The sequence below is a fragment of the Hemiscyllium ocellatum genome, chromosome 1 (assembly GCF_020745735.1).
Source record: "Hemiscyllium ocellatum isolate sHemOce1 chromosome 1, sHemOce1.pat.X.cur, whole genome shotgun sequence".
Lineage (NCBI taxonomy): Eukaryota > Metazoa > Chordata > Chondrichthyes > Orectolobiformes > Hemiscylliidae > Hemiscyllium > Hemiscyllium ocellatum.
Window position 1 is genome coordinate 150,708,429 of NC_083401.1, and position 25,391 is coordinate 150,733,819.

The following is a 25,391-nucleotide window of genomic DNA, read 5'->3' on the forward strand; positions in this document are numbered from 1 at the left end:
CCCCCACTCTCTCTCTCCCCGACTTTCTCTCCCCCCACTCTCTCTCCCCCCACTCTCTCTCTCCCCGACTTTCTCTCTCTCTCTCTCTCCCCGACTCTCTTTCTCTCTCTCTCTCCCCCACTCTCTCTCTCGCTCTCTCTCTCTCCCCACCTCTCTTTCTCTCTCTCTCTCCCCCACTCTCTCTCTCTCTCGCTCTCTCTCTCTCTCCCCTCCCACTCTCTCCCCCCCACTCTCTATCCCCCCCACTCTCTCTCTCTCTCTCCCCCTCTCTCTTTCTCTCTCTCCCCCCACTCTCTCTCCCCCCACTCTCTCTCCCCCCACTCTCTCTCCCCCCACTCTCTCTCCCCCCACTCTCTCTCTCCCCCACTCTCTCTCTCCCCCACTCTCTCTCTCCCCCACTCTCTCTCTCCCCCACTCTCTCTCTCTCTCTCTCTCTCTCTCTCTCTCTCTCTCTCTCTCTCTCCCTCCCTGACTCTCTCTCCCTCCCTGACTCTCTCTCTCCCCCCACTCTCTCTCTCTCTCCCCCCCACTCTCTCTCCCCACTCTCTCTCTCTCTCTCTCTCTCTCTCTCTCTCTCTCACACATTCTCTTGCTTTCTCTCACTCTCTCGTACGCTACCTCTCTCTCTCACTCACGCTCTCATGCCGTCTCACACATTCTTTCTCGCTCTCTCACTCAATCTCTTGCTCGCGCGCGCTCTCTCTCACACATTCTCGCTATCATTCACACTTGCAATCTATCTCACTCTGCTCACTCAATTTCCTCACTCACACTCTCGCTCTCTCATACTCTCACTCTCCTTCTCACTCTCTCTCCTTCTCACTCTCTCCTTCTCTCTCTCTCGCACTCTCTCTCGCACTCACACATATATCTCTCTCTCTCTCTCTCTCACACACTCTCACCAGCTCAACCTCTCATCCACTCACCCTATCACGCTCTCTCTCTTGCACGCACCCCTCACGCACTCTCATACTTTCTCATTCTCTCGTACGCTACCTCACTCTCTCTCACACACACTCTCATGCCCTCTCTCTCACTCTTACTCAATCTCTCACTCCCTCTCGCGCACTCTCTCTCAATCTCACTCTCTCAATCTCTCTCACTTCCCCTCTCGCCCTCTCTCTCTCGCACACTCACTCTCTCGCTCTCACCCACTCACTGTCGCTCACATTCTCATTATCACTCATTCACTCACATTCACTCTCTCGCTCGCACTTTCACCCTCACTCACTCTCTCTGGCTCACTCTTCTAATCACTCTTATTCTCACACCCTTACTCTCTCATTCTCACACACACACTCTCTCACTCTCATTCACTCGCGCGCGCGCACTCTCTCTCTCTCTCTCACTCACACACACACACACACACACACACACACACACACACACACACACTCTCACTCTCACTCTCCCACTCACCCACTCACTTTCTGTCACTCTCTCACTCTCTCTCACCCTTACTCACTCCCACTCAGTCTCTGTCACCCTCTCTCTCACACTCTCTCACACTCTCACTCTCTATTACCCTCTCACTTTCACACTCTCACTCACTCACTTTCACACTCTCACACTCTGTCTCACTCTCTCACTCACTGACACACTCTCACCCTCTCTCATACTTTCTCACTCTCTCTCGTATGTTACCTCACTCTCTCTCAGTCACACTCTCATGCCCTCTCTCTCACACTCTCGCTCAATCTTTGACTCCCCTCACGCACTCTCTCACACTCTCACTCTCTCTCTCGCCCCTCTCTCTCTCTCGCCCCCCTCTCTCTCTCTCGCCCCCTCTCTCTCTCTCTCTCGCCCCCCCCCTCTCTCTCTCGCCCCTCTCTCTCTCTCTCTCGCCCCCTCTCTCTCTCTCTCTCTCGCCCCTCTCTCTCTCTCGCCCCCTCTCTCTCTCTCTCTCGCCCCCCTCTCTCTCTCTCTCGCCCCCTCTCTCTCTCTCTCGCCCCCTCTCTCTCTCTCTCGCCCCCCCCTCTCTCTCTCGCCCTCTCTCTCGCTCATATTCTCACTATCGTTCTCACACTCTCTCACTCGCGCTTTCTTTCTCACTCACTCTCCTCACTCATGCTCTCTCGCTCGCTCTCCTACTCACACACTCTCTCATTCTCATACTCACTCTCACACACTCAGTCTCATTCTCTCTCTCACACACACACACACACACACACACACACACACACACTCTCTCTCTCACTCTCATACTCACTTTCTGTCACTCTCTCACTCTTTCTGACCCTCACTCACTCCCACTCAGTCTCTCTCTGTGTCTCTCTCTCTCTGTCTCTCTGTCTTTCATTGACTCGCTCTCTCACACTCGCTCATTCTCCCTCACACTCGGTCATTCTCAGTCACCCTCTCTCACTCTCACTTTCACACTCTCTCTCATTCACTCAATGGCACTCTCACGCTCTCTCTTATGCACACTCTCATATCTCACTCTCTCCCTCGTTCACTTCCGCTCAGTCCTCACTCGCTCAGTCCTCACTCGATCTCCCTCACTCGATCTTGCTCTCTCTCGCACTCTCACATACTCGCTCGCTCTCTCTTGCGCTCTTTCTTGCGCTCTCTCTTGCGTCCCCCCCTCCCCCCTCCCCCTCTCACTCACTCCCCCTCTCCCGCACTCATTCTCACGCTCGCTCTCGCTGTCTCTCTCTCTAGCTGTGTCTCGCTCATTCTCACTCTCAGTCACCTGCAATGTTTTGGAATTTTGGAGGAAAAAAGTCAAAACAACAGCAGTTTTAAAAGGGAGAGGTACAGACAAAGGAAGCACATGGTGAGATCAGTACGGAGAGAGAGGGAGAGAGAGAAACTGACACCACAGTGAACCTGCACAGTTACTACCTTTGCTGGACATTGGAGTGTGTCTGGGAAAATGAACAAATCATGAGTTTCACAACTAATCTTGGAGGAACCTGTTTGGGCGAAGTCAGAGCACAGAAACAGATCAGTGAATAGTATTAAGTGTGACCTACAGAAAGTCTGCAGTATGATTTATATGTTTTTTGAGATATGTCTTTTGATTAAACTTAAAATATAAACCATAACTATTAATTTAACCTGGGGCAGTGTTTGTAGAGGAATAAGGCAATGTTATTTTCTGGGTCTGTAGATTGTGAAGGAGCAAAAATGGTCTTTAATAGTGTGATATACTCTTCTTGTCGGATGTGTGCGTTTAGGGAGAGCTTACAGTTACTGAGGAGCATATCTGCAATAAATGCTGTTGATTGTGAATCCTTATCAGATCAAATGGATCAGTTGGATAGGCAGTTAGAGGTAATGATGAATTTACAAGAGCAAGGGGGTGTGATGGATGGCAGTTATAGGAAAGAGGGAAAGTCACAGATACAGTCACATTGCTGGGTTAACTCCAGGAAAGGTCAGAGAGGTCGGCAGGTTGTGCAGGAGTCTTCTTTGCTTTCTCCATTTCAAATAAGTATGTTGTTTTGGAAAAAGTAGGGGCTGATCGATTCACAAGGGAACGTAGCACAAACAGCCAACTTTCTGGTATTGAGACTGGCTCTAATACAATGAGGGGTACGTCGGGTTCCATGAGATCGATTGTGTTAGGGGACTCTCTTGTCCGAGGTACAGACAGACATTTCTGTGGCCAGCAGCGAAAAATCAGAATGGTGTGTTGCTTCTTTGGTGCCAGGATTAAGGATGTCTTCGAGAGGGTGCAGAATGTTCTCACATGGGAGAGGGGCCAGCAAGAGGTCATCGTCCACATTGGAACCAACAATATAGGAAGGGAAAAGGTTAAGATTCTGAAAGGAGATTACAGAGAGTTAGGCAGAAATATAAAAAGGAGGTCCTCGAGAGTAGTAATATCTGGACTACTCCTCGTGCCACGAGCTCATGAGGGCAGGAATAGGAGGATAGAGCAGATGAATGCATGGCTGAGTAGCTGGTGTATGGGAGAAGGAATCACATTTTTAGATTATTGGCATCTCTTTTGGGGTAGAAGTGATCTGTACAGAAAAGACGGATTGCACCTAAATTGGAAGGGGACTAATATACTGACAGGGAGATTTGCTAGAGCTGATTGGGAGGATTTAAACTAGTAAGGTGGGGTGGGGAGGGGAGGTGGTGACCCGGGGTGATAGTGAGGAATGCGATCAATCTGAAACTGGTAAAGTTGAGAACAGAAGCGAGTCAAACAGTCAGGGCAGGCAGGGACAAGGTACGACCGATAAATTAAACTGAATTTATTTCAATGCAAGGGGCCTACAGGGAAGGCAGATGAACTCAGGGCATGGTTAGGAACATGGGACTGGGCTATCATAGCAATTACGGAAACATGGCTCAGGGATGGACAGGACTGGCAGCTTAATGTTACAGGATACAAATGCTACAGGAAGGACAGAGAGAGAGGCAAGAGAGGAGGGGGAGTGGATTTTTTGATAAGGGATAGCATTACAGCTGTACTGAGGGAGGATATTCCTGGAAATACATCCAGGGAAATTATTTGGGTGGAACTGAGAAATAAGAAAGGGGTGATCACCTTATTGGATTTGTATTATAGACCCCCTAATAGTTAGAGGGAAGTTGAGAAACAAACTTGTAAGGAGATCGCAGTTATCTGTAAGAATAATAGGGTGGTTATGGTAGGGGATTTTAACTTTCCAAACATAGACTGGGACTGCCATAGTGTTAAAGGTTTAGATGGAGACGAACTTGTTAAGTGTGTACAAGACAATTTTCTGATTCAGTACGTGGATGTAGTTACTAGAGAAGGTACAAAACTTGACCTACTCTTGGGAAATAAGGCAGGGCAGGTGACTGAGGTGTCAGTGGGGGAGCACTTTGGGGCCAGTGTCCATTATTCTATTTGTTTTAAAATAGTGATGGAAAAGGATAGACCAGACCTAAAAGTTAAAGTTCTACATTGGAGAAAGACCAATTTCGACAGTGTTGGGCAAGAACTTTCAAAAGCTGATTGGGAGCAGATGATTGCAGGTAAAGGGATTGTTCGAAAATGGGAAGCCTTCAGAAATGAGATGAGAATCCAGAGAAAGTATATTCCTGTCAGGGTGAAAGGGAAGGCTGGTAGGTACAGGGAATGCTGGATGACTAAAGAAGTTGAGGGTTTGGTTAAGAAAAAGAAGGAAGCATATGTCAGGTATAGACAGGATAGATCAATGAATCCTTAGAAGAGTATAAAGGAAGTAGGAGTATACTTAGGAGGGAAATCAGGATGCCAAAGGAGACATGAGATAGCTTTGGCAAATAGAATTAAGAACAATACAAAGGGTATTGACAAATACATTAAGGAAAAAATGGTAACTAGGGAGATAATGGGGCCCCTCTAAGATCAGCAAGGCGGCCTTTGTGTGGAGCCGCAGGAGATGGGGGAGATACTAAACTAGTATTTTGCATCAGTGTTTACTTTGGAAAAGGACATGGAAGATATAGAACGTAGGGAAATAGTTGGTGACATCATGAAAAATGTCCATATTACAGAGGAGGAAGTGTTGAATGTCTTGAAATACATAAAGATGGATAAATCCCCAGGACCTGATCAGGTGTACCCTAGAAATATGTGGGATGCTTGGGAAGTGATTGCTGGGCCTTTTACTGAGATATTGTATCATCAATACAAATATTGGAGGCTGGGGATGACCTTATAGAGGTTTACAAAATTATGGAGCATGGATAGGATAAGTAGACAAAGTCTTTTCCTTGGGGTGGGCAAGTCCAGAAATAGAGGGCATAGGTTTAGAGTGAGGGGGGAAAGATATAAAAGAGACCTAAGGGGCAATGTTTTCACGAAGAGGGTTGTACGTGTATGGAATGAGCTGCCAGAGGAAGTGTTTAGATTAGATTACCTACAGTGTGGAAACCGGCCCTTCGACCCATCTAATTCACACCGACCCACTGGAGAGCAACCCACCCAGACCCATTCCACCTGACTAATGCACCTAACACTACAGGCAATTTAGCATGACCAATTCACTTGACCTGCACATCTTTAGACTGTAGGAGGAAACTGGAGCACCCGGAGGAAACCTACGCAGACACTGGGAGAATGTGCAAAGTCCACACAGACAGTCGTCTGAGGCCGGAATCGAACCCGGGTCCCTGGCACTGTGAGGCAGAAGTGCTAACCACTGAGCCACCGTGCTGCCCCGTAAAACATCTTTTTAAGAAATCGTATGTAATCACAGACTCTTTTCCCAGTGAAATACCAGTGCAGAAGGAAAAGGCACTCTCATGGCCATTATTTGGGCTATGGAGAGGCAGACCACCTACCCTGACTATGTTAAATACCAGCCAAGGTGTGAAGCTGATGAGACCAGCCTCATCTGCTTACCTGTCTGCTCAGTCCCATCCAGAGAGTTGTGAAGGTCTGTTCAACCTATCTTAAGCTTGCCTGGCCGAGCTTCCCATCGCCTGCCCTGGGTTATTACCACTTCTTCAGAAAGTGATGGCCTGACACACACACACGCACCCTTCCTCGACCTCCCTTTGAAAACCCCAGGATCCTTATTACCTGACCAGAACCCTCAGCATTGTTTACAAATTGCTGCACATTCTCATTACACTTAGCAAGTAGACATAAGAATTTATTAGCCTCTATATGTATCCCTCCCATTCTGAATTACCGCTCATGCCCTATTCCGCATATGAAGTCAATTTTTCCATCAATATCCCCTTTTCGCTGGAATATCCACCAAAGGTACTTGATCGCTCCTCCCCCTGCCTTTAAAAACATCCCCACTCTGCCTTTTATCTTTTCTTGGTTTATTCACTTCAGTTCAGCATTGACTTTTTATTTTTGTTAGTACTCTGAGATATTCTTTACTCTGAACAGTACAAACTTTTTTTTATTCAATTAACATCACTGCATCTGATACTTATCAGCTTTTACCAGCTTTTCTCAGTCAAATCAGTGTCAACAACTGTCCAGAATGTTTTAAACATTGTCAACTTAAATCTCAAATGAACCAGTTTCATTTCTTGATTATACTTTATGACAATTTGTGAATAGAGACGTAACATCTTAGCTGAAAGAAAAGTAAGCAGAGGAGATTCAGTTGTACAGCTGTAGAAGCATATTGGGGTGGCCTCACTAAAATGCATTCTCATACTGAATTCAGTACTCTAAATCGTTTCTAATCAGCATTATATGTAATTATAACAAAACTTCCACTCTTTGCATTCCAGCCTTGTGGAGATAAGGCCAGTATTACAACAACCTTTACAATTAATGCTTACATTTGGCCATTAGCTTTTGATAAATTATTTTGCTGCTCTGAGATTTGGTGTTGCGAAAGGGATTAAGACTGCCCAAACTCACTCATATTGAAATTCTTCAGCCAACTGAGAGGGAAAGTTTTCACTTCATTCTTTTGAGTTGGGTCAAATCCTAAGGTGAGGAGATTAAATGGACTCTCCATTAGGCATTTCAGCAGTTGACTGTAAAACGGAACTGATAAATGCAGGGAAGCAGTATGTGTACAGCAAGAGAGAACATGACATGTTATATCAGAACATGAGCATAGCCATTTGCTATAGTAAAACGATTTGCAGATCCATGAATTATCTTTTTTGGAAACGTGGCTTTCATCCATCTCCTGGATATGTAACTTTCTTAACTCTGGTTAAAGTTTCTAAAGAGAAAGGAGTTGGAGAGCAGTTTGACTCCATTTTGCACAAAAGCTTTATTTTCTAAATTAAAGTACGGGAAGTACCCGAGATTAGGCTCAAGGATAAATTGAGAATGTTTAATTAAACATAAAACCTGCTCTGGTCTCCATATGTGACAGCTACAGACTGCTGCAGCATTAAAGATAAAGTGCGATGCTATTAAAGTCCAAGTACAGGGGAAATTTCTCACAATGACCACCGAAAATGAATAGCAATCATTCTTTTTTCCCAGGAAGTGAGAGTAGAATTGTACAGTATCTCAAATGACTGCAGAGCAGTAACAGGTCAGTTGGCCTGTATGCCGGTGGATTTTTTAATATGTGTCTTTACCGCTGGGCTCAATATAGGTCAGAAAATCTGCTCTACCAGATTACTGCGTAGATAATGATGATGAGGGTCCACCTAATTCTGTCTGTGCTGACTCTTTCCTAGAACAGTCCAAAATGGATCCAACTGTTATGTTCTTCATTTAGACTTGAACATATCAATCACACACCAGGAAGGGTGAAACAATAAAGTTGTTTACTTATCTGAAGGTAATACTGTGTACAGATAATATTCTCTGTGAGCTAAATATAGTTTATCTGATCTCTACATGTGCTTGCAAATCAGGGGACGAATATATCATATCTTGTTGAGATGCAACATGAAGAACAGTAGTTTGTTATACTCCCTTAAAGGTGCACTCACATTATACCACAACATACACTGCTCCATGTTCTGCCCCTAATCACTTATCCTTCACTGCTTCAAACACTTATCTACCATATTTGTCAAAATTATCCTTCACAAAAATGCTGGAACATAGAAGCAGTAGGAGGCCATTCAGCCCGTCAAACCTGCTTCACCATTCAACATGATCTGTACTTTAAACATTCTCAAAGATTGAGTGTCCACAGCCCTCAGTGTTAAGGAATTTCAAGATTCACAACCTTCTGCATTAAGTTAATTCTTTCAATCCTTAATGAATGTTCCTTGTTTTGAAATTATCCCCTCTGGTTTTAGAAGCCCCAACCAGGGGAACCACCTGACCTGAGTCTACCTTGTCTATCTATTTAAGTATTCGTAAGTTTAAATGAGATTGTCTCCTCTTCAAACATTTAGAGTATTCAGACCCAATCTCTCATCATTGGACAGTCCCGTGTTCATCACCTGGTGAGCATATTTGGTAAAGTTTTATTGCACTTTCTGGAATGTAATAGAGTTAGCTGAACTCCAGCTGTGTTCAAAACAATGTATAACTGAGCAAGCCTTCATTACTCCTTCATACAGATCTTCTTTGTAGTAAAGGCTAACCTATCATTAGCCTTGCTAATAGCTTGCTGCCTCTACAGATTAGTCTTCAGTGATGTAGAATCATAGAAGTAGAATTCCTACTGTGTGGAAACAGGCCCTTCGGCCCAACAAGTCCATAGATTAGATTAGATTACTTACAGTGTGGAAACAGGCCATTCGGCCCAACAAGTCCACACCGACCCGCCGAAGCGCAACCCACCCATACCCCTTACCTAACACTATGGGCAATTTAGCATGGCCAATTCACCTGAATCGCACATCTTTGGAATGTGGGAGGAAACCGGAGCACCCGGAGGAAACCCACGCAGGCACAGGGAGAATGTGCAAACTCCACACAGTCAGTCGCCTGAGTCGGGAATTGAACCCGGGTCTCTGGTGCTGTGAGGCAGCAGTGCTAACCACTGTGCCACCGTGCCGTCCATACTGACCGTCCAAAAAGTAACCCACCCAGACGCATTCCCCTACCCTTTTACTCTACATTACCTCTTACTAATGCACCTAATCTACACATCCCTGACCACTCTGGGCAATTTAGCATGACCAATTAATCTAACCTACACATTTGGATTGTGGGAGGAAATCGGAGCACCCAGAGGAAACCCAAGCAGACACTGGGAGAAAGTGCAAACTCCACACAGACAGTCACCCAAGGCTGGAATTGAACCTGGGTGCCTGGTGCTGTGAGGCAGCAGTGCTAACCACGGAGCCACTATGCCTATTGTTTAGGACATCTCTGTCCATTTTGTATATCGACACTTTCTAACCTATTTCCATTGAAGAAATAATCTTCCCACCTGTTCCTCCTACAATAATGGATGATCTTACATTTTTCCACGTGATCCATCTGTAGCGTTCTTGCCTGGTCACTAAACCTGTCTAAATCTGCTCAAAGCCATTTTGCATCTTCATCACAGCTGACATCTCCACCTAGCTTTGTGTCATTTGTGAACTTGCATTTGATCCCCACAACCAAAGTTTGTCCAACTGGGGCCAGGTTACTGAGTTTTGTAGGATGAAGCATATCAGTATGGAGGGCAGGACAGAGTGGTTAGAAAGCAGCTGTTCCCCTGAGTTGAAGGACAAAGAACAATGGGGCCACTTTTAAAGTGCAAGGCAGGAGGTTGAGAGATGATTTGAGGTAAGGTTTTTGTGCTGGGTGTCTGGAACGCACTGGGGAAGGTAGTTGGGGGATGAAACATCAGAACCTATAAAAGAAACAGTTTTGGATGAATCCTGAAGTGCCTAATGCGGGAAGGTGGAACTGGTATAAATGGCAGTGTATTTATGGTAGTATGGACTCTAAGGGCCGAAGAACCTCTTCTGTACTGTATGTTTCTATGATAACCTTATACCTCTCAGCATTTTCTCATCTTTTCTCCCCCCCCCCACATATAACTAGTTTCATATATAAATCACTTCCTGAATAATGAACATTTATTTTGGAAAAATGAAAATCAGTGACTGAGTGACATCGACCTCTGGAAACGATTGCATATTTAGGTTTGTTGATTGATCGTATAGTTATTGGTTTGACTGTGCCTTTCCAGCGGCCAGTTTAAACCACAAGGGTGACAGTGTACATTCCTGCGTTACCATGGGTAACCGAGATGCGGGTCTCTGTGAATGTTTTGAAGCATGGTTATCTGTTTTATACAACATCAATGAAATAGTTGGCCTACCCATCACAAATGAACAGAGTTTTCAGCATAATAAGTGAGGTGATAAGAAGAAATATACTCATCTGTCACAAATTACTGTCAAATCTGCACAACAAGGGCTGAAAGCTCAAAGTTGGACATGGCATTATTTTCTAAACATTTCCAGAGACTTTTATTTTGCTGCACCTCAGATTATTCAAATTCCTAGGCTCAGTGAATACTGGAAAAGCAAGTCGGATGAACAGTGTCCCAAAATGGAGCTCTAAATGATTGTTGGTGCACACAGTTAATTAAATAGCAAAAAAAAGGACAATCCTTTTTGAGGACTGTGACTTCTTTTCCCTCACAATTTTCTTCGGGTCACCTTATTCATGTAACCAGTTGCGGTGCAGGAAGAAGATAATGACAGCTTGAAGCGAATTTTATATTTTTATATTGCTGATTACTTGTTTGTTATTCCATATCTTATCCAATCACAGAGCCAAGAAATGTGGCTACGTTCTGTGATTGAGACTTGAGGTAGATAACTTGGAATGTGAACTATAATCGTATTGTATACTCATTATATTTGAAGCAATTCTTTGTTTACTTTAAATACAGTGACTGAATCTCGTGTTTTTAAAATACAAAGGGTCATTTGTTAGAAACTCGATTTAATTAAATATTGCTATAAAGGTGAAAATACTCAAATTTTGGCTATAGACTAAATTACTTACCAGTTTGTGAACAGATTAGTGTATTGTGTAGAAAGTATCTGGGAAACTAGCTACTGTCCATTAATAAACTGATGGAATCTGGTCATCTAACGGGACAATGCCTATAGTTTGGACATAAATTACAGCTTTGTTCTCTTAGTACAGTGTGCTACAGAACACTCCAGTATGTGTTCAAAGTTTGAGAGAAGATTTGTAGCTCGGGTGCTCGTTGTTGTGGTACTGTTCACCGAGCTGGGAGGTTTTGTTGCATACGTTTCGTCCCCTTTCTAGGACATCCTCAGTGCTTGGGAGCCTCCTGTGAAGCGCTTCTGTGATGTTTCCTCTGGCATTTATAGTGGTTTGTATCTGCTGCTTCCGGTTGTCAGTTGCTGTCCGCTGCAGTGGACCCAATATACCGGCCACTGCAGTGGACAGCAACTGATAACTGGAAGCGGCAGAGACAAGCCACTATAAATGCCGGAGGAAACATCACAGAAGCGCTTCACAGGAGGCTCCCAAGCACTGAGGATGTCACCTAGAAAGGGGACGAAACGTTTGCAACAAAAACTCCCAGCTCAGCGAACAGAACCACAACTCCGGTATGTGAAGTCAGGTATTGGGAATTGTTCACAAAAACATTGTACAATAATGCATCTAATTATGCAGTTTTGTATAAATACTTAGGGTTGGACTCTGTAGGGGCAGCAAGGTTCTTGTCCACAGTTGGAGACCAGGAGAAAGCCCAGCAGAGTTATCTGCCCTAAAGGCACTTTACTGTCACCATTGGGTCTCCCTGGGAATATTGTCCCATGTGGTGCCATACATTGAGCTCTCCTGGCAAGTCAGAAACTGGCAGCTACTCCAGTAGCTGGAATTGTAACAAAGGGCAGTTTGGGACAGTATCTGTTCATATCTCCCCAAACTGTTCCCCTTTGCCATTCCTGGGTCTTCCAATGACTACGCTATGGCCATGTTTGTTGGGTAACCTTCTGAGGGCATGGCAAAGTTGTGCAACCTCTAGCTAAATTCCTGAAGCCCCATGAAATACAGTGGGATCCGGGGTAACTATTCACTCATTTGAGCCCAATTGCTATTTCAGTGTTAGTGCATGAATCCCATGTCGGTGCCTTCTGTGCTCCCACTTCATCAGGAGACAAATGCCATGATTAAGTAGGCCTGATCATGGTCCCTACTGCTATTGGCTGCATTAAATCCAGCTGTTAGAACATTGCCCTTTACAGATTCATTCACATACACACTCGCTAATCACCATATTGCTGCTTTTTGGATGGCAGTTAGTTCAGTTGGCTAGATTACCAATTTGCAATGCAGAGTGATGTCAACATTGTGGGTTCAGTTCCTATACTGACTGAGGTGACTATGACGAGCCGTCCTTTGCAACCTCTCCCCTCGCCTGGGACAAGCTGACCCTTTGGGTAAACCACCACCAGTCGGACCTCTCTGATCAGGGAGCAGCCTATGGTCTGGTAGAATAGTAACAACTTGACTTTTAACTTGATTGCTTCTTCTATGATCAAGATATGAACTTCACTGTGTGAATCCATGGTATAAAAGTTGTGAAGCTAAAACAAAAAATAGGTTAAATTCTCCATCTTTATTTCAATGAATTGAGAATCCTGCCTGGCTATAAGATTCCAGCTATTTACATTTCTGATTTTGGTGGCTGATCTAGATATTATCAATGCATGTATGTCAGGACAAAAATATTTTACAGTTAATTTTTTTAAAATTCCAGGTTTTCAGGGAATTTGAGATCGAGCAACACCAGGAATGTGCTTATGATCATCTAGAATTGTTTGATGGAGAAACTGATAAATTTGCCATCCTGGGTCGACTCTGTGGTGGCATCATTCCAGATCCTGTCGTTTCTACTGGAAACAAAATGTTTCTTAGATTTGTTTCAGATGCGTCTGTACAGAGGAAAGGTTTCCAGGCTGCCCATTCCACTGGTAAGTTTAGTGAAATGCTGAAACTTTAGGGCATCTCATTTAGAAAGTTGTCTTTCAGTAACACCTCAGTAAAACTGACACCTGCTGTAATCAACGTTTTTTTTTCAGTATCAATGATGTTCCATTGATTAAGTAATTAATAATGATTTGAGAAATCTTAAGGATATCTGCCTCCTTTATTGCATATCACATATACATGGGGTTAGCTCTCCATGCAGTGCATGGCCATTATTTATCATTGTTGAGTTTTGTTATCCTATTTTCATTATATCATTTCCTATTACAACAGATGTTTGAAATTCACCATTTTGAATTTGCTTGTTTGATATATTTAATACATAGATTTGTTTTTTAAAGTCTGCAATATTTTGATTTAAATCATTCATAAAGTAAACACAGTCCCATTTTCTTTAATGTAGTGAATGGATTTTTAAATCATTATCACAAAAACATCTTCCCTGTTCTGACCACAGTTGTCTGTGAACAGTAGTGAATGATCCAGAGTGCACAATGTCTCAGAGTGTTTAATGATCGTACATGTGTTATAAAACTGCTGTGCAGGTTATAATATTCCATTTCCAACTAATTGAAAAAGTAATGTTAGTTTCTCTTTCTGTTGTAGACGCGTCCATTACAGCTGTTTTGTTTATAGGTGGCAAAGATACAAAAACAGGAAATGCTGTCAATACAGAGCAGGTCAGGTAGCATTTGTGGAGGAAGTTGAGAAAGTTAACATTTCTGGTCAGTGACCTTTTGTCAAAACTTGTTTTAATGTAGTTTTGTCAATTACTGATGTAGTTACTTCCTCATGAAATGGTTTCCCGCTGTACAATTGCTATGAAAGGCAATTTCCTGCCTTTATTTAGGAAAATACAAACACGTACACACTTGGCTCTTCAAACCTGACTCAATCAATTCATGGCTGATCTGATTTTAACTTCAACTGTACATTACTGCATAATGCCAAGAATCTTGCATCCCCTTGGTAATCAAGAATCTAATTATCTCTGCCTTCAGGATATTTAAAAGTTGGATACTGTCTCTTGAATTTGTATGTAGTTCAGAGTTAGATGTCAAGGCCTCACTCAATTGAATTCCCTTCTGTTTTTGCTTTTGAAAGTCCACCTTTTTGACCAAATATTTGCCCGTCCCTCCTAAATATTATTGGGAAACATTTTTTAGTTCATATTAAAACGCATTTACTTCGTTTAAATCAGGTTGATTGGTTTGTCTCACATTTTTCCCTCTCTACTGCCCATATGGATTATTTTGGGACAGTTTTTCCACATTAAATGTACTCTCTTGCTTCGTAGATTGGCATTGTTGTTATGGAAGAGGTTTTTCTCATCCTGTTTAAACAACTTCTCATTTAAAATAGATTTGAAAGCTAATTTAACTCAGTTTGTTCCATGCTTAACTATTTGTGGTGTAGTAGTGCCACCTTGTGGCAAACAGTTTTTAAACATTGGTCTCATTTAGCTTACAAATTGTAACAAAGTTTGAAGATAATAACTGTCACAGGATCAGCAAACTCCAGTAATGAAAGCAAATGAGTTCAGTGTATTTCTCAAAATAAATATATAAAAAAAACATTGGCTGGTATATAATACTTTTTATCTCTGTCATGAAGTTGGCAGATTTGTGGTTACTGTGCTGTTCAGATTTTGATTAGGCATTGCTGTGGCATATTTCATTATGAAGTGGGATGTGGGTTTACAGCTTCATTTGAACTTCAGAATTTAAGTTTGCAACCTTTACGTCCCATCGGGGAGTTATGCAGAGGTGAGAAAGCAAAACGTGCCAAAGCTAAAATTCCGAACTATAAAAACCAAAGGCGGCTTGAAATGCTCAGCAGGCCAGGCAACTTCTGATCAATCTGATTAATTAAGCTGAAATATTAACTGTGTTTTTCTCTCCATGCCTGACCTGCTGAACACTTTTAGCATTTGCAGAAGATGAAGGTGCTTTTTCAGGATTTTACGTTCTGAAATGATGAGCAGAAAAAGGGGTACTCCTGCCTTTCACTACATTCTCTTTCATGTAAAGCATGGCCGCTCTTGGTACCCAGTGATATCGTAGGTATGCAACTTCAAGTTTCTCATAGACTGACCTATGACCTCATTTCAATTTAAAGATGTGATTTTGAGTTTTTATTATTCATGGGATCACAGTTTTTTCTTGGTTAGGACAGCATTTTTTAAAAAAAAGGCAGTAGTGAAGAGTTTTGAAGGAATGTTATGGGTCAACTCCTGGGTGCCTCTTCCCTGGGCTGTTGGAAGTTCAGCAGCAAACTGATCATGTAGCATGTGTTTATCTATTGTAATACTGAGGTGTCGTTGAGTCATGGCAGTGTATTGAAGCTAACTTGATGGCAGATCATGTAAAAGTAAATATTTTAGGGTTATGTTTGGTCATCACTTTTAAATTTAACATTTAAAAAGGCATTCAAGGCAGCAGACCAAGTACTACCCAGAGATGCTTCAATAAAGAGCTGAAAGGGATTATCGTTACTGCTCCTATTTCAGTTAAAGCTGTTCGATGGAGAGTACAGGAGAGCATGCCAGGGCAGTGCCGTGCATTCCTAAAATTGAGGTCTCCATCTGGTGAAGTGACTAAGCAGGACCACCTACGTGCCAAACAGCTTAAGCAGCAAGTGATAAACTGAGCCTAAGTGATCCCGCAACTCAAAGAATCAGATTGAAGCTCTGTGATCCTGCCACACCCAGGTGTGAATTATGATGGGCAGTTTACTCACTGGAGGTGAAGGCTCCACAAATATCCCCATCGTCAATGATTGAAGAGCCCAGCACATCAGTGCAAAAGGTATGGCTAAAACACTCTTCAGCCAGAAATGATAAGCGGATGATCCATCTCTGCCTCCTTCAGTGGTTCCCAAACTCTCAGATGCTAGTCTTCAGCTAATTCAATTCACTCCATGTGGCATCAAGAAATGATATTGGAGGCACTTGATACTGCAAAGGCTATGGGACCTGACAGCAATCCCTCCACTGCAAAAACATTCAGTAGCAGTAATGTTCTCCAAGATACACTGCAGAAATCACCCAAGATCCTGAGAAGGCATCTTCCAAACCCATAACCACTTTCACCAGAAAGGACAAGGGCAGCAGACACTTGGGAACAGCACCACCTGCAAATTCCCCTCCAAGCCATTCTGCATCCTGATTTGAAGATATATCATCATTCCTCCACTGTCACTAAGTCAAAATCCTGGAATTCCCTCTAGTATTGTGGGTCTACCCACTGCATATTAGCTGCAGTGTTTTAAAAAGACAGCTCATCACCACCTTCTCAAGAGGAATTGGGAACAGGCAATAAATACTGGCCCAGCCAGCGATGCGCACATCCCACAAGAGAATTAAAAAATAAACAGCAAATTCAGTTTTGTTATGATGATAAATGTAGCCCCAATATGAAGTAAATTGCTTCCTATCTGGCTGCAGAGTATAGAATGTGACCTTAACCCAACAAACATCTCTCGTAATCATAACTTGTGGGATGATGTTCCTGCTCAGAGACTTATAGGATAATCCTTGTGGAGGATTTTCTGATGGTTCTGGAATTTAATCACCAAAAAAATGACGAACATCCCAGATTTGAAACCTAGTCTCTGTTAATATAACAATGCTCAGCCTGATAGAAGTGGAAATGGTGGTAGTCGGAGTGTTATATTTTAGGTTCTCAGAGTTTGGAGGGAAAAGGTTAGTTAGAATTAATGTTATATATCCCGAAGAAACTTTTAGCTATTTGTGTGAATGATAGATGAAGACAGGATCATACAGGATGATAGGAACAGAACAAAGTTACTCACTTCTGAGAACATAGTTCATGGCTGATTTGTAACAACTGTAATCCACCTTGCTTCCAAGTGCTTAAACACTTGCCTTACAAAAAAATTATCAGTCTGTTGTTACATTTAAATTAATCCAGCCTCAGCCACTCTTTGGAGAGTGTTCCACGTTCTCACTCGTCTTTGTGGGAAGACTTTTCACATGTTTGGAATTAAATCATTCCAATAGTTCTTATCTCGTAAAATATTAAATAATTGTTCTTTTGTATAATAAACTTATTTATTTTTGTTTATTGTACGTTAGCTGAATCTTGCAAATATATTCATTGACTGATGTCTCTGGAAACCAAAAGGAAAAGTTATGGTTTATCAAGTTTTATCCTGGGGTGCGTTCTGTCCAGTATTATCATCAGCTGGGATCATCACATATATATGACTTGTTTATGCAGTTTTAGTTAAAAAACCCCCCCCCCCCCCCCCCCCCAAAAACTGTGGATGCTGTAAATCAGAAACAAAAACAGAAATTGCTGGAAAAACTCAGCAGGTCTGGCAGCATCTGTGGAGGGAAATCCATTAACATTTTAGGTTGAGTGACCTGTCGTCAGATTTCTGTTTTTGTTATCCATTTTAGGCTCAGTTTAATTCTGGTGAATCTACACTGTGGCACTTCAAAACTAACATATACTTCCTGATGTGTGGCACCCAGAATTCATAGAATCTCTGCAGTGTGGAAAAAGCCCTTTGGCCCAACAAGTCCACACTGACCCTCTGAGGAGTTACCCACCCAGACCCATTCCCCTACCCTATTATCCTACATTTACCTCTGAGTAATACGCCCAGCCTTACACATCCCTGAACACTAGGTAATTTAATATGGCCAATTCACCTAACCTGCACATTGTTGGATTGTGGGAGGAAACTGGAGCACCTGGAGAAAACCTACACAGATGCTGGGACAATGTGCAAACTCTACACAGACAGCTGCCTGAGGCTGGATGCGAACCAGGGTCCCTAGTGCTGTGAGGCAGTAGTGCTGACCACCAAGCCACTGTGCTGCCCACAAATGCAAAGACTCTTCAAGTGAGACATGCAACATTTGAATGTATAGCTGCAAGTCTTTCAATCTCTCAATAAATAGCCTGTGTATTGTTGTTATTAAAGACCTGCACTTGAGTAATTATTGCTTGTATGGTTGGAGTTCCTTTGAGCAGAAGGGTAATACCCTGGAAGACCACCTTACTACCGTTTGTGTGTGTTGGATGTCACAGTAGAAAGAAAGGACAAGGGAGAACTACAAACCTGCTTATACAGAAAACCGACAAACACTAACCAAATACTCAACTACACCAGCAACCATCCCAACGCACACAAACGAAGCTGTATCAGAACACCATTCCAACAAGCCACCACACACTGCAGCACAGACAAACTTCGAAAAACAGAGGACAATCACTGTTGTGGTTCTGTTCGCCGAGCTGGGAGTTTTTGTTGCAAACGTTTTGTCCCCTTTCTAGGTGACATCCTCAGTGCTTGGGAGCCTCCTGTGAAGCGCTTCTGTCATGTTTCCTTCGGCATTTATAGTGGCTTGTCTCTGCCGCTTCCGGTTGTCAGTTGCTGTCCACTGCAGTGGCCGGTATATTGGGTCCAGGTCGATGTGTTTGTTGATAGAATCAGTGGCTGAGTGCCATGCCTCTAGGAATTCCCTGGCTGTTGTCAGTTTGGCTTGCGCTATAATAGTAGTGTTGTCCCAGTCGAATTCATGTTATTTGTCGTCTGTGAGTGTGGCTACTAAGGATAGCTGGTTGTGTCGTTTCGTGGCTAGTTGGTGTTCGTGGATGTGGGTTGTTAGCTGTCTTCCTGTTTGTCCTATGTAGTGTTTTGTGCAGTCCTTGCATGGGATTTTGTACACTACATGAGCAAAACCAATGTAGTGTACAAAATTCCATGCAAGGACTGCCACAAACACTACATAGGACAAACAGGAAGAAAGTTAGCCACCAGGATACACGAACACCAGCTAGCCACAAAAAGACACGACCCTGTCTCCCTCATCGCCCTACGCACGGATGAAAAAAAACACCATTTCGACTGGGACAACACATCTACCCTGGGACAGGCTAAGCAAAGACATGCCAGAGAATTCCTAGAGGTCTGGCACTCCAACCACAACGCCATAAACAAGCATATAGATCTAGATGCCATCTATCAACCCCTCTGAAAATGAACAGGAAATGACATCACCACAAACCCCTGGAACCCCATCCAGGAGAAAGATATAAATAGAAAGCAGGAGACAACAGCTTCGCTTCACTTGGAGGTCGCCACTGATGATGTTACCTAGCCAGGTAATGAAACATCTGGATATCAAACCTACAGCTCAGCGAGCAAAACTACACCCTAAACCTCAACCTGAGCTACAAACCTTCACAAACCTTGCGAGAAAGTGTTGCCTTCAGAAGAACAGCCAAATAGTAACCCCGTTGACAGCATTTCAAATACCAAAGGTGTCATCTCAACCGTTTTGATAACAGCTAACTGTGAAGTGAAAGGATTCTGAAGACAATGGATTCTGAAGACAAAGTTTAGAAAAAAAATACATGGTTACTTCTGATAAATCTGATATTTTGATGCAATCTTTATAAATTTCAGTGAACAAGAATGGTTTATTTGGCTTTAATTTGCATTAATCCTGAGGGATTCCTGGGCATAATATGAATTATTGTTGTATATAGTAATAGATATGAAAGTGTTACTTTTGGAATATTGTGTGCAATTCTGGTTTCCTTCCTATTGGAAGGATGTTATGAAACTTGAAAGGGCTCAGAAGAGATGCGCAAGGATGTTGCCAGGGTTGGACAGTTTGAGCTATAGGGAGAGGTTGAACAGGCTGGGGCTGTTTTCCCTGGAGCGTCGGAGGCTGAGGGGTGAGCTTATAGAGGTTTATAAAATCATGAGGGGCATGGATAGGATAAATAGACAAGGTCTTTTCCTTGCGATGGGGGAGTCCAGAACTAGATGGCATAGGTTTAGGGTGAGAGGGAAAAGATATAAAAGAGACCTCGGGTAACTTTTTCACACAGAGGGTGGTACGTGTATGGAATGAGCTGCCAGAGGAAGTGGTGGAGGCTGGTACAATTGCAATATTTAAAAGGCATCTGAATGGATATATGAATAGGAAGGGTTTGGAGGGATATGGGCCGGATGCTGTCAGGTGGGACTAGATTGGGTTGGGATATCTGGTCGGCACAGCCGAGTTGGACTGAAGGGTTTATTTCCATGCTGTACATCTCTATGGCTCAATGACTCTAACCCGAGCTAAACTGATACTGCAACAACACTGATATATAATACAACCACTAGGTGGAGCAACAGGCAGTCTTAGACAGTTCAGAACAATTTCTAGTATGGAACCGAGCAGAATCTCCAGTTGGAGGTGTATGTGTCTTACCTCCTGTCTGTGAGGTAATAGGCAATATACCTTAGAGTTAATGTAACTTGTGTGTCGTTCCTGAGGTGTAATAAACTGCATCCTGTTATCTAAGAGTCTATTCTGCTAAGACTTATCCTTTATCCTTCACAACAGACTACTAGAAAGTCTCGAGAGTAGAACAGGAAGGATTAATGGTGGCTATCTCTTGTCTTCTACAAATTGTTGCTACCCAGGTCTCTGATTCTTGTAAAACCAAAGATGAAGTCTCCGTATTTGCACCAATAATGTATTACACAGTTTTCAAACAGCATAGGTCAATAATTTCAGAGTCCGCATTTAGTCAAGTTGTGTGTTGTGACATGAATAAAAGATCACTTAGTGAAAAGTCATGCGAACAGATGTAGACCCTCCAGAACTTTGAGTATGACTACAGCCCTGAGCAGAGCCATGTTTAACAAAGTACAGATTGTTCTCTGGGAGCTCGTTGAAACATAACTTGAGCTCTTTAAATGTTAACTGACAGGAAGCTGCTCCAGGGGTCTCAACATGTGTGGGCATAGGACTAGAAAGGTGTGCTGTCCCTCAACGGACAGTACCAGAGCAGCCAGCAGTGTCACTTTGGTCATTCAGCTGCTGTAGATTGATATCCATCTGAGACTGGTGCCTGAACTTTAACTGGCACCAAAATATAGAGTTAGTGTTCCAGATAAATCTTTGTCAGCTTTAGTGTTAGCATATTTTGAATTTGACTATATTGAAGTGGAATATGTTTCCTGTAATGTCTGTTGTTCACAATTTTTGAAACGCAAAAGTATACTTTTTGATTAAGGTGGATTCTTTCTGATGTGGAAATCTTTAAATGTTGAAATTAGATTTCCTAAACACAGCTGTGCTTCACTCTCTAAATCGTGCTGAGAATAAACAGCAGCTCAAGGCTGCTTTCTGTTTTTGTACTTTACTACTGTCTGGCATGTTTTTATCACTTCAGGCCTGTGTGATCTTTTTTCTGTAGGTTTCAAATAGAGAGAGAACAGCTTACTGTATTTTCTGATCAAGAAATTAGACATGCATCAAAAATAAGTGGCCAAGTAGGTAAAAGCCAGCACAGAGCTGTTAAGCATGATCAGCTAAGTGGGTTGCATTTTTTTGATGAGAGAAGAGATTGATAAAATTGACGTGGTTGATGTGATGTGCATACAGCTCGGAAAGATACTTCAGTAACAGGCCTGTGAGCAAAATTAGAGCTCGTGGAATGAAAGGTGGCAGTATGCATACACAGCTGGCTGAATATGTGAGAACGTGCTACATCCAGACACCACATTAGGTGACTTAGTGGTCAGCATTGCTATCTCACAGCACCAGGGTCCCAGGTCCAGGTTTGATTAGAACAGGAGATCTCCATCTCCAGCTTCATTAACAGTGCCGCTGATATCATTGTTCTGTGCCTGTTGTCTGTTGAACACTCATCACCTACTTGCTGCCCCACTTGATCCTCTCTTCACTCCCCCCCACCCCACTCCATCTCTTCATGCATAGCCCAGCTCCAGACTCCGTGCTGCCTCCTGCCAACACCCCTTTCTGCTTTTTCCCACTCCTCTGCTCAACGTCCCCTTACTACTCTGCCCACAGGCCTCCCCTTTGGCACCTCACTCCTGAGTCCTCTTGCAGTAGCTCTCTCCACCTCCTGCTATGAGTGAGGCAGCAAGAGGGTCAAGGGTTGGGAGGGAGATGATGAGTGGTTCTTTGAGGCTGCAGTGATATCATGGACATTGTGGCTGCATGTGTGTTGACTGCGCCCCCTGCAGTTGCAATGATGACAAATGAAGCCAACAGGAAATGAGTGGTGACTGGTTTTACAAATTGTAGGGAGGTTCCCCAGGGATCAGTGTCAGACTTTTCTTGTCATATGTGAATTATCCAAACTTGGGTGTGCCGGGTGCAGTTTTAAAATGTGTAGGTGACTCAAAATCTGGAAATATTGCAAACTGTGATAAAGATGGCATAGTGTTTCAAAAGTACATGCATCGGCTGATGAAATGAGCCAGCGAGTAGCAGATGAAATTTAATATGGAGAAGTGTGAAGCAAGTTATTTTGGTTGGAAGGATGAGGATAGACACTATGAAATAATCGGAGTTCAAAGGAAGTGCAAGAGTAAAGGGACCTGTAGATTTGTGTACACAAATCATTGGAGGTTGCAGAGCAGATTTGCAAGAGGGGTTAATAAAGCATCATAGTCTTAGTAAATGGTGCTCAGAGAACAAAGGAAGCATTTATGACAATGTTGGCTTAGTCTCAACTTTATATTTCCATTATTCTTTTCACTGGGATGTTGGCAACACTAGCAAAGCCAGCATTTGTTGCTCAGCCCGAATTGTCCTTTAAGTGAAAAACTTACTTATCCATTTCAGAAGGCATTTAGAAGTCTGTTTCAACACTGTAGATCCAGAGGCCAGAGTAGGAAAGGGTGGCAGAGTTCCTTCCCGAAAGGGGATGACTAAATTTGATGGTAACTGCCTAAGACCAGTTTTACATTCCATATTTAATAATTGAATTTAGATCCCTGTCATCAGAGGATTAGTTCTGGGCCACTGGATTTCTAGTCCAATGATATTACCACCATAGAAATGATACAGCACAGAAGGGGGACCATTCGGCCTATCTTGTCCATGGTGACCCAAAGACACACAGATAGCCTTTCTAATCCCGCCTTCCAGCATACGGCTTATCATCCTGCAGCTTGCAGCACTTCAGGTTCCGATCCAGGTGCTTGTTAAAACAGTATTGGATTTCTGCTTCCACCACCACCTCCAGCAGTGAATTCCAGACACCCATTATCCTCTGGGTGGAAGTGGGTACTACAGATGCTGGAGATCAAAGTCAAGATTAATGTGGTGCTGGAAAAACACAGCCGGTCAGGCAGCATCCAAGGAGCAGGAGAATCGACGTTTCAGGCAAAAAACCCTTCATCAGGAGGGCCTTTGCCCGAAACATCGATTTTCCTGCTCCTCAGATGCTGCCTGACCTGCTGTGCTTTTCAAGCACCACTCTAATCTTGACCCATTATTCTCTATTTCCATTTAAAAAAAAGGTCTTCCTCACCAAGTGACTGCTTCTCCAGCTGGGGTTTTGTATCCAGTTCTGAGCACCACTCCTTAGGAAGGATGTGAAGATATTGCTGAGAATAGTTTTAATAGTGGTTCCAGTGATGAAGAACTTTAGGCATGTGGGTGAATTGGAGAAAGGGTTGAAAGGAGATTTGATCAAAGTGTTCAAAACCGTAGCAAGGTCTGTAGAGTGTGGATGGGCTGAAACTATTTTCACTGGTGGTGGGATTAAAAACCAGAAGGCCAATGCAAGGTGATTGACAAACAGTTGCAACATGGGGAAAATCGTTTTTAGGCAATAAGTGTTTAGGATCTGGAATGCACTACCTTGGAGTGATGGAGGCCAATTCAGTCAGGACCTAAAATAATTATCTGAAGAGAAAACATTTTCAGAGCTATGGGGGAAAGGGCAGGGGCAAGGGACAAAGTGTGCTGCTCTTGCAACGAGCCAGCACAGACACTGCAGAAATGATAGCCTTCTTGAGTTTTAATCGTTCTTTCAAATTATTGTTTTATGTTAATGGAGGAGGCAGGGAGGCTGCAGAAGGATTTGGACAGGTTAGGAGAGTGGGCAAAGAAGTGGCAAATGGAGTGCAAAAAGGGAAAGTGTGAGGTCATGCACTTTTGTAGGAAGAATAGAGCAATGGACTGTTTTCTAAATAGTGAGAAAATTCAGAAGTCTGAAGTGCAAACAGACTTGAGAGTTCTAATCTAGGATTCTCTCAAGGTAAACTTGCAGGTTGAGTGATTAATTAGGAAGGCAAATGCAATGTTGGCATTTATTTTGAGAGGACTTGAATATGAAAGCAGGGATGTACTTATGAGGCCCTTTAAGTACATTTGGAGCATTGTGTGCAGTTTTGGGCCCCATATCTCAGGAAGGGTTTACTGGCCCTGGAGCATGCTCAGAGGAGGTTTACTACAATGGTCCCAAGAATGAAAAGCTTAATGTATGAGGAGTGTTTAAAGACACTGGGTTTGTACTCAATAGAGTTTAGAAGGATGAGGGGGGATCTAATCGAAACATACAAAATACTGAGTTGTTTGGACAGAGTAGATGTTGGGAAGATGTTTCTATTGGTAGGAGAGTCTAGGACCCGAGGGCACAGCCTCAGAGTAAAGGAGATAAGGAGAAACCTCTTCAGCCAGAGAGTGGTGAATCTGTGGAATTCGTTGCCACAGAAGGCTGTGAAGGCCAGGTCGTTGAGTATATTTAAGACTGGGATAAGTAGGTTCATGAGGATCAAGGATTATTAGGAGAAAGTCAAAGGCTAGGATTTAGAAAATTTTCAGCCATGATTAAATGACGGAGGAGACTCGATGGGCTGAATGACCTAATTTCTGTTCCTATGTCTTATGGTTTTATATCGGGGCTGGACTGGGATATCAGAATTAAATTGAATTTAATATGGAGATGTCAATGGGTCGGGAGTGTGATATTGGAAAAGCACAGCAGGTCAGGCAGCATTTGAGGAGCAGGAGCCCTTCATCAGGAATCCCGAAACATTGATTCTCCTGCTACTCTGATGTTGTCTGACCTGCTGTGCTTTTCCAGCACCACACTCTTGACTCTGATCTCCAGTCCTTGCGCTCTCCTAGATGTCAATGGGTACCATGAGGTATCTTGTCAGGAGGTGATTGACAGATTCCAGGCAAACACTGGGTTGGTCCGCATGCATGTCTTGAAATACACTGATGCAGAGTGGGAGGGGCAGACAGTAACACAGAGGCAAGTAAGGCTGCAGCAACAATAACCTGCAGTAATGCTTTTTGATCCAG

At 43.2% G+C, this 25,391-nt stretch overlaps 1 protein-coding gene across 1 annotated transcript in view; it reads left to right on the top strand.

The window, feature by feature from the left end:
* tll1 (tolloid-like 1) overlaps positions 1 to 25,391 on the top strand; it is a 379,020-nt gene that overhangs the window by 343,862 nt on the left and 9,767 nt on the right. Inside the window, exon 20 of the mRNA XM_060832796.1 lies at positions 13,056 to 13,269. Coding sequence (XP_060688779.1) covers positions 13,056 to 13,269 — 214 coding nt within the window. The remainder of the gene's footprint in view (positions 1 to 13,055; positions 13,270 to 25,391) is intronic.